This window comes from Merops nubicus, unplaced genomic scaffold, assembly GCF_000691845.1.
Source record: "Merops nubicus isolate BGI_N331 unplaced genomic scaffold, ASM69184v1 scaffold20190, whole genome shotgun sequence".
NCBI lineage: Eukaryota > Metazoa > Chordata > Aves > Coraciiformes > Meropidae > Merops > Merops nubicus.
Window position 1 is genome coordinate 37,847 of NW_008585090.1, and position 9,958 is coordinate 47,804.

Sequence of the window (9,958 nt, forward strand, 5' to 3'; positions counted from 1 at the left end):
AATTTTTTTTGCAAATGAGAAATAAGCATACTTATTAGATCTACATTTTAGATGAAGTGATATCAAATATGGTAGATCTCTGGGTAAAAGAGTATGTGAAGTGCCATATTCAAGTCATATTAACTGGGAATTTCTATATAGTGTTTCCAGCTTGTAAACAGTGATTTGGTGGTAAATGCACTGGCCACTTTGCATAGCAGATGACTGAAATGAAATTAATGAAATGTGAATAAAATATTCCAAACAATATTCTTGCCACAGCACAAAATAATGGACCCTAAATTAAGGCATTCCTTTTATCCCCTTTAAACCATACTAAAACAAATTTTAAGTTAATTTCTGGACTGATTTTCCAGCCTGGACAGAGAGACTATAAAGCCTTACCCTCACTTATCTGTGGAAGATGAAGGAGAAGCAGCAAAGAAAAGTATTGTGAAAGAAGATGGGAAAAAGAAAAAGAAGAGGACAGCAGTAGACAAAAGACATCCCAGGGACAGGATGTTGGACTCTGATGATCTTTGCTTTGTCTCCAGAAGGGAAGTGAAACAGAGAGTAAGAAATTCACTGCCAAGCAATGAAGAAGATTTTGGAGGTAAAGAAGTAGCTCTGGAAAATTATAAATATTAGGGATTAAACAGATCTGATGGGCCTTCAGTTAATTCCCACACAAGGAATCAGGTTTCTGCATTTCTGGGTGTTAGACCAGTAAAGTACTTGGTGCTTTCCAAGTACTGTGTGATGAGGATCTTTCCCCTCCTTCGGAAAGCATTCTTCACACTGAGCATTCTCAGCATGTGTTTGCACAGCAGAGGGAAGAACTGAGTAAAGCATGTTCTGGCATATGCTACATTCATTTCCCCACCATTAACAGTAGCAGTGAAGGTGCAATAACACCAACCTTAGTTGTAAGCAGAGCAAGCAGAGTATGTTTTCCAGTCCCTCTACTGTTTGTTACTTGTTAGGTTAAGGGTCTGTCTGTATTGCGGGCATTAAATTATTGCATATGGAGCTCAGTGCTTCAGAGGTTAAACTACTTTTAGTGTCCAAGGTAGCCCTGTTAAAGCTGCTGTCTGTCTCTATACACCTGCCACTGCAGTGGAGACCTGGGCTAGTGTAGGTATGCCTTTATCTGCCCCAGTCAGCTCCTCATTTTAATGATCCTACTGTCAGTGGAAAGATAAGAGGATTTTTATCTATACTTGCTAGTTGTACATCCTTGTACTATTTTAAACATGTTTTCAACATCCTCATTAATTACTTACTTCCAGAAGTAGTGGATTATAGATTCACTCAATTATCACATTGTCAATCAACTTGATTTGGCTCGTCTGAATTTGCCTTCTATGTTGTCACTCGTCTTTAAAGGTTATCTTCAAATTCCATTTATATGGGTATTATGATGCTACTGCATTTTAGGAGTGGCCTGGTCAGAATTATATGAGAGCAGAGGTGCTGGGCTTGTCTTGTAGCTTTGTGAGAGACCACGGCTTCCACAGCTAGGGCTGCCTCACTGGAAATGCTCAGTTATCCCAGACTCCTTCCTCTGGGACATCTGGAGATACAGATGCTGAGTAAACATGAAATAACACTACCGTGATCAGCAAGGCCAGTTACTGATCCCGTGTGGGTTGAAGGAAAGAGTAAATGTGAGCAGTGGCTATCTGTGTGTGCACTTGAGTCCTGCCTAAGCTCACCTAATAATCTCAGAGTACTCTATCAAGACTCAAGACTTCAAGGTGGTATGCAGGTAGAGCATGCTAAAGAGGGTACCTTGTCCTCTTCTTATGACACCATGGACACTGAATATGTTTTTTTTTGTGCTTAAATGTGTTTTCATTTACATATCTTTCTCTCTTTTATCAGAAAGGGGAAAGTCAGAGAGCTGATGAAGATGTTAAATAAGACAATATGGTCAACCTCACAGGGCTTCATCAGATCTCTTTATACAATCTCTATATGTGATTGTGTATTTATCCTCTTTGGGTGTAGATATTTGTCCCATTTTCAGACTATGCTAATGATATAATGCGTTTTGTGTATATAATTTTGTAAATGCTACCAGATGTGTTACTTGACCCCTGACATGTACATCTATTTTAACTGTTTTAATACTGATTTCAATTTTAAAGACTGAAGAGAATAAAGGAAACAAATTTCCCTGGCATTGTTTTTTCATTCTGCCCACGGTTCAGGTCTAGTATGAACTATTAGTTTACACTTACTACTTGGCAGTCCAGGATGTGCTGAGCACCAGATCTGTGAGATTCACCTATGGGGGTTAACACTTATCCTCAGAAGTAATCATATTTAGTTAAATTGATATGAGTAAGTGTTGAATAACATGAATGAGGTGTTGGAAAATCAGCATCTCAAATAAATGTTTTGAATACAATACCAGTAATAGTTAAAGCTAATAACCTTGGTGGCTAAATACCTTTTGCAGTAGCTAAGTTGTACTTATGTTTTCAAAATTTCTAAAAGCAGTCTGTTGAACTGGGAGCTGGTTTATCTGAAAGATGTGTAACACTGCTGCATATTCTTTTCCTTGTAATATCCAATACCTGAAATATTTGGACAGCTTTTACCTTGCAGAAAAGCTCAATAGTCCTGATCTGTTTGGCTGAAGTAAAGGGTTTTTTCCTTTACTTTTACACACAATGGTTTTCCCTATGTGTGTAATGTGTGAAAAGCATTTAATGCCACCAGCAATTCCTACATTTTCTTTCCAAGGGTTTGTCCTGTCACTTGTTATGAACACTCCAGATACATACATATTTTTTTTAATAATCTGATTGGGCTGTGTTTTGTAACTACTCCATGTGTTCATCAATACTTCTCCCTTTGGTTCTGCTGACTTCGCATGTACATTCATCTGTTATATGAGCAATTAAGTTCCCCTGAACTTTAATGATCATTGCCCAATGTAGAGATGGATTTTTATGCTCTCTAAGATAATGTGAATTCAGCTGCAAGGCTTAATAGGTGGTTGATGAAGCCTTTTACTTCCAGAAAGTGTTATATTTCCACAGAGCTGTGGGTCCTGTATTAATTAATGGGGCATTTGGGAATGTTTGTGGTTTGATTTGTGCTCAGATGAAATATTCCTGGTTTTTAGGAGGAACAAACAGCCCATCCCAGTTGTTCCCACTCAGGGAAACAATGTTAACAGAAGTGAATAAAGATTAAGTAATTGTGTTAGTTATTTAGTGTATATTAGGTTCATTATTGTGTTGATGGGTAATTTTGTCTTACTTATTCCAGAACTATTGTATTTAAGACATTATTATTTTGATGTGCATGCTTGTTGCTCTTACTGTGCTGGTTACCCCTGTATGTTTGTAAGGGAGTGAATGAAATCCTGGCAGATTCCTGCTGACTGGTAGCAGTACAAGGATTCTTTGTCTAGGGAACTTGAATGATACTGTTTGTTTGAACAAGATCAAAAATACTTAACTCCATCATTGGTTATTGCATTAATTGTTTTTATAGATACTTTAGAAACCATTTATTGTTTTCCATAGAAAATTTCTTCTCCCTGTCTCTCTGATCTTCTCTCTGTTCTGTAATGCCAAAAATCAATGTTTGTTTCACATGATTTTCTCATTGATTTTCCAAAATGGCGGTGTAGTAAAAAGCAAAATCAGAAAACAATTCAGAGTGAAATACAGGTATGATACACAGTAACACCTGCACTGCCAGATGCATTAGCAAATCATAGCTAACAGAGCCCAAATGTTCTTTTTAATTTGTAATGAGATGTGACTTGTAGCAATTACACTGATAATTACTGTAACTGCCAGTGTAGCATGGGTTGGAGACCTTTGAAAATGATAATTTTCTGTCCTTTTCTGTGGCAAATGTAGTTCTTCTGAATTGGGTTCAAGAGTGTGACAGCTGTAGCACCTGGCAGTCTAGTGGATTTCCCACAGTAGGATTTCACATTTTAGCACCCACTTGTTTTCCAGTCTCATTTTCCAGATAGCTCATTCAGCAGTTGAAGGCCATCATAATAAAGCAGTGTTCCCATCTGTTGGTCATGGCTTGTTTAATAAGCAGTTGATGTCAGTTCAGCTGTGCTTGCATTTGTTACTTACTGCAGCTGTGTGCTGTTAAGAGTTCCCCAACAGCCTCCAGATTTTGCTTTTTTTTCAGTTGATAACATGTTACAACTTGGCCAGAGTGACTCTCTTGTTCTGTCATGGTTGCCTGCTCCTAGAAAAATGAAAACATGAAACTTTCCATCTCTTTCCCCATAAAGAATGAAACATGGAGATGTGCAAGGGAAGAAAGTGCAGTCCCACTGGTATAGGAGGCAGGTGTTGAGGTATGTGAAGGTGGAGAGGAAGGCAATTCTGACCAAATTCTGTGAGCAAGACCAAAATGGTTTCTTTCAACATCTTGGGAAGGTACATAGAGGACACGTGCAATGAGTAAAGAAAATAAACAGCTTGTGAATTGTGTGTGATGGGGAACACTCATTTAACAGTGCATCTTTCATTTTATTCAGGGTAGCATTATGGGCACAATACCTTTCAGTATTTTAGTCCAGACGTGTTTTTGTACTGCAGATGGATACTGTCAGCTTATAGGATACAGACAAGAAATTTCCTGACCCTCACACACGTGAACTCCAGACTCCTGTCTCTTAGGATGCCCAAGAAGAATCGGAATGTTTGTTTTGTGTATCTAAATGCTGATAACCAAAAAATCCCCCCTAAAGAAAAATATGAAGCAAAATAGAGTATATTATTTTGTTTGCTTTGTTTCTTCCTATTTTATTATCTCATTTTTCCTCCAGCTTCTGGTCTTTTGCCATTCATTCTTTATGATTGTCATTGTTTTGTGCCAGGAGCGTATGTAGTAGCTGGTGGTCTCATTTGATATGATTGTAAAAAGTGACTTTTCAGTGACATGGTATTGTTAATAGCAAACCAAAGAAGATAAGAATGGTTTGTACTGGGTCAGACAAAGGTCCATGTAGCCCAGACCCTGTCCCCAAGAGATGATGAACCCTGAGGAAGGGTAAGAACAAAAGTTGGCATGTGAATAACAACAGCTACACGCTTAAAAAATGAGTATACTTAAAAAGCAGACTGGTTTGAACTTGTGAAGGTGAAAGCAAAAAGGAAAGCAGTGAAAAGTCTCTCCACACAGGACTGTTGCTCTGTTACCATAGTCATGGAGTCATTTGTTTCATGATAAATATCAGGGTGTGTGTTGGGGGGGGTGTTGAACCCCCATTATAGACAAGCTCATGGTGGGTCAGTATTTTCTGTCACTAAGCAGTACTTGTTCTCTCCTAGCATCTTCATTCTCCATTTCATCACCCCGGCATTCATCAAGGCATCAAACGCTGCGGGTGCCGCGTGCTTCAGCTCCCAGCTCACCAGAAGACTGCTTGCACAGTGCTGCTGTAGAAAAACCTCTAGAGCCTGGTGAAAGCACCATCACTAGAATGATTCGAGTCAACATGGAGCAGCAAGAGTTGGCAAGGCAGCCTCAGCACCACTGTGCGGAGCAAAGGAAGCCACGTTAAGGGTGCATGATGAAGGAGCTTGTGAGGAATGGATGAGGTTGCAGATAGGAAAGAATTTTAGCACCTGTAACTGTGACATTTTATTCCTTGAATCAAAAATAAACTGCCTAGTTAATGCTGTTATTTATGTTTGCAGACTGACTTTGGAGGTATGAGAGAGAAAACTGTGAGAGATTCAGTTGTGCTGCTGAAAAGTGTCAATATAAGAAGAGAGAATGGAAAATTTTGTCAGGGTATCCTTTGTTTCAATAGACCTTTTTGGTCTGTTAGTTGTGGACCTTTCTTAAAAAATGCCTTTTTTTCCAAAACTACTTTTTCACAGACTCAGTTTGTAAAGCATCTGGGAAGACCTGCTGCAGGGAGCCTACCCAGTTTTCCACTGATTCTGACTTTTACATGTATTTGTCCTAAAGCTTTTCCACGTATTCCTATACATATTGGTAGTAAAGTGGGGACTGTCGCCACAGTCACAGAGAACACAGATGAGGTGCTTTGCTCTTGAAGACTAACCTCTTGGTAACACAGACTTAGACCAAGGGCTGAATTCTTCTCTGTGAGACTTGCTATAAAGCCAGTGCTACACTGAAGGCAGAGGAATTGCTTCAGTGTTATGGCATGATAAATGAAAGCAGGTATTGCATCTAGACACATTTAGGAGTATCTCTACTCTTAACTCCCAAATAATGGATAGATACAGTGAAACAAGCAAACAAACAAACAAAGATTCATTTTCCTCTAGCTAACAAATGTAATGTGATGTTTGCTGTCCAAGACATGGCATTTCAAGTGGCACTGTCTGGGGGGTGTAGCGTGTTTAGCACTGAAGGTCCTCACCTCAACCAGAGTATGACTTGTGGATGTGCTGGCACAATTGCATGGCTGTCTAGAGTGTTCTGGTGAGAAGCTGAAGATTGATTCTTAATATTTTTGAAATATCAAGGTGAATGGAGATTAAAGATTCTCATAAGCATGACTATAGTTGCCTACATGATTTTCAGGCAGATGTATATATTCATCATTATATTTGGAGTTGTATAGATACTCTTAACCATTCTCTTGGAGAATGGAGCTGGCACACACACATGGAGTCCATGGTTGTGAGGAGTCACAAGGGATCTACTCTACCTAGAGGAAAATTGGAGGTGATATCAGTATACCACAGCATTCATGAAATTTTAGGACAGGATAGCTGGAAAGAAATTTTTCTACTGTGGACAGGAACACTTTGGTTTTCTGGAGGAAATGGCACTACCAACGAATGGAAAAGTCCTATACATATTGGTAGTAAAGATAGCTAAATTAAGTCTGTTGAGATATAAATCTATTTTACCTCCAAGAACAGCTTTCAATCACATGAGCTTTGGAATCTACCTGCTGACATTTTAAGCAGAAAAAGATAGATCTCAGCTAGGCTAGTTCAGCATTGACATGCTCACCTCACCTATGTCTCTTGTGGTTGCTGTGTATTTCAGGCTGAACAGGCGTGACTCCAGTGATGTAAAGAAAAAGGTGTGGGGGCCAATTTTGCATGTACACACTGTTAAGTACATGTATGCCACCCCACAGTGACGAAGACTGGGATCCCCTTGCAAAAATGGCTAAAGAAAGCTTACCTTAGTTTTCCACTAAGGGCAGTACACAGCTGTGAGAAATACAAACAGGAATGCTGAGCAAGGGCAGGATCAAAACTGGCAGCACAGGTAATCTGAATGGTGAATTATTCCTCTGCATCAAGGGTGATCATCAATCACTGTTGGTTCTTTAGACAAGCTACGTTGAAAAAACCCGATTTATTATAGAAATATAGATGATGATGGATGAGTTTCCTTTTCACTTGTTATTAAGGATCCATTTCACCATTCCTTTCCTTATGTTCAGTCTGACCTCAAGAAGCACCTGTCATGGGGTAACATTTATTAATTTTCCCTCCTGCAACCCCCAAGACATTTTTCCTGCCTGACTTTGGTTAAATGTTATGTTGCATTGCTTTGCATTGAGCTCAGGAATTGTCAGGATGATTTATTCTTTTCATTTGAACATTCCTGTTGGTCCATTTGCACAGTGTGAGCTCTGTCCTGAGTCCCACACCATGCTGCAGATGTAAAGGAGGTAGTGTTTTCATATGCTTGCTTCTTTCCACTGATCTGCTTTAAATAGGCAAGTAGTATTACAGTACTTTGTCAACAAGATGATTTTCCAATTGGATCTGGCAGATGGCTGAGCTTGACCAGGATGACCCAATTTCAGGTTCTGGCAGAAGAGCATAACCAGATCACCAAATATCCAGGTTGCTGTTTCCTCACACTGCTTCATACAAAGTTGCCAGTGGTGGGTGTTAGGCTGCCTGGCTGGCTTTGGGACTGGCCAAGACTATGCTCAGACTTCTTCTTTGTGATTTTTTTCCAACTGCTATGATGGTACTTCTATTCACAGCCTTCCCCCCCCCCCCCCCCCCCCAATTTATTTTTGATAAAGAAAGATAGCCTACAAACCAAAGAAGCAAAAAAGGAAAAAATGTCATATTCACCCCCACCTGTATTTGTCACTCTGGATCAAGCTCTGTGCCCCAGGGGTTGGGACTCAGCCCTGGCATTCAGCATTACGTGCATTCAGTGGTGCTGTACAAGAAGGTGAAAATGAAATGCTTCATTCTGGGTTGCTTGGTTGAGCAAGAGAAAGGCATTGGAAGAGAACACTGCCAATTCGCTGTCATATTGGTAGTGTGGCCCTGAAAGTGAGTAAGGATAAAAGGGGAAATGAAAGTAAAGAGTTTTATGAGACCAGCGGATACAACTGAAGGAAGTGGGAAAGCGTTTGAGATTGAATTCCTTTAGGGAGTCATCAGTAATTAAGCTGTGAAACCATGAAATCAGATCAATGTCCTGTCTTCCAAGAAAAAGGGCAGCTTCTTGGAAAATGTTTCTGTAGCAAACTTTGACTCAATCTGAACAGGTATTCAAAGGACCTTTTTCTCCATGGCTATTTCCTTTCTTGCCTAGTGAGGACACGGCCAGTTTGACTGCTGTGTAAATGCAGCTGAGCTCCAAAGGGCACAGGTCATCTCCTTTTATGTTGCGTGTCTCCAGTAGAGAGGAAAGAAGGCCAAAGAGGGTTGGATATTTAGGACAGGAAATGCCATAGTTTTCAGGGAAGCTGATGAAACGTGTATTTTAGAACTTTTCCTTGGACTGCTCATGTCTTTTTCCTCTGGAAATAGCCTTCCATCTGGGGAGAAATTGTTATGGACAGGTATACAAGGTTTTCCAGGCAACCATTGTATGTTTCATCGTGAAAAGAAGTATTGTGATGTATTAAATGACTTCATTTGTCAAGGTGGTCTTTTTTTTGTTCCTAGAGCTTGCCTTTGGTCTCACTGATACATTTATTCACCTGCACCTGAGAGGTTCTTTTGTGATATTGTGTTGGGACTATTGTTCTCAGTTTCAGTAGTTTTAAAAAATAATTACTGTCATTGAAGTTCAGAGGGGTGGTTAAGGCAGAATTAGATAGAAGGCTTTTGATTTTAGGACTGTGGTTAATTCCAACACCTTTAGTTCCCCTGAGGTAATCTGTGAGTTTCAGGCTCAGCTGAGCTCTATAACTCAAGGCTAACCTGAACAGTCTGGCAGATCCTCATCCCTGGTTTTAATGTAAAGGTAGAGAACAGACCAGACATTCAAACCTGCACCCAAGTTTGTTCCCAGAAGGTTGGAAGCTCCAAGCAAACTCTCCCTAATCCTAGAATGTATTTGGAGATCACATCATGGCACATCTGAGTCCATATATAGATTATCTTTTTTTTTTTTCCTTTTTTTTTCCTCTCCTGTTTATCCTTTTTACCTTTCCCAGGCAGATTTCTCTTGCAAACAGCTTTGTCAGTGCCCTAAGTCAACCAGAAGCCAGGTGAAGGTGGGTACTGCAGCACTGAGCCTGCATGGATCAGCTCTGGTGATAAGCAGCCTGCACTGGTGTAAGGTCCACCCTGCACTCCTAGAGCTGCACAGCTGCTGGGGGCTCAGAGGTAAAGCAGAGCTTGGTACCTTCCACTTCAAACAAAAAATCCGGGCCAGCAGTAAGTAATAAATACTTGTGGATGGTGATGTCTGAATGCACAGAGTTCTCCTCAGATTAAATGACTGACATTATGTCCTCCTTGGGTTGTCCTGTCAGGATCTACTTGAAGCCACGGCTGGTGCAGGAGGAGGTGTAGCAGTGCCAGTACCGTGCCTGTGCTGCGGGTACTGCGCTGGCTGGAGCCAGGGAGGGTCTGTAGGAAGGAGCCATTTGGCCCTGGGGACATTACTGTCCCTCTTCGCTGGGATGAAGTGGGACTGTGTTTCCTAGGAACCTGAAGGGGGATTTGTGGTGGTGGATAGTGTCCTTAAATACCAGCAGTTTGTAGAATTACCAAACATCTTTGTC

The 9,958-nt window shown here is 40.4% G+C and overlaps 1 protein-coding gene across 1 annotated transcript in view; it reads left to right on the forward strand.

Annotated features, from left to right (window-relative positions):
* Positions 1–5,769, forward strand: part of VWA3B (von Willebrand factor A domain containing 3B) — a gene marked incomplete at both ends in the record, with an annotated part of 41,523 nt that extends 35,754 nt beyond the window's left edge. The window contains 3 exons of the mRNA XM_008946568.1: positions 357–592; positions 5,304–5,488; positions 5,673–5,769. Of these exons, the coding sequence (XP_008944816.1) occupies positions 357–592; positions 5,304–5,488; positions 5,673–5,769 (518 nt within the window). The remainder of the gene's footprint in view (positions 1–356; positions 593–5,303; positions 5,489–5,672) is intronic.
* Positions 5,770–9,958: the final 4,189 nt, after the last annotated feature.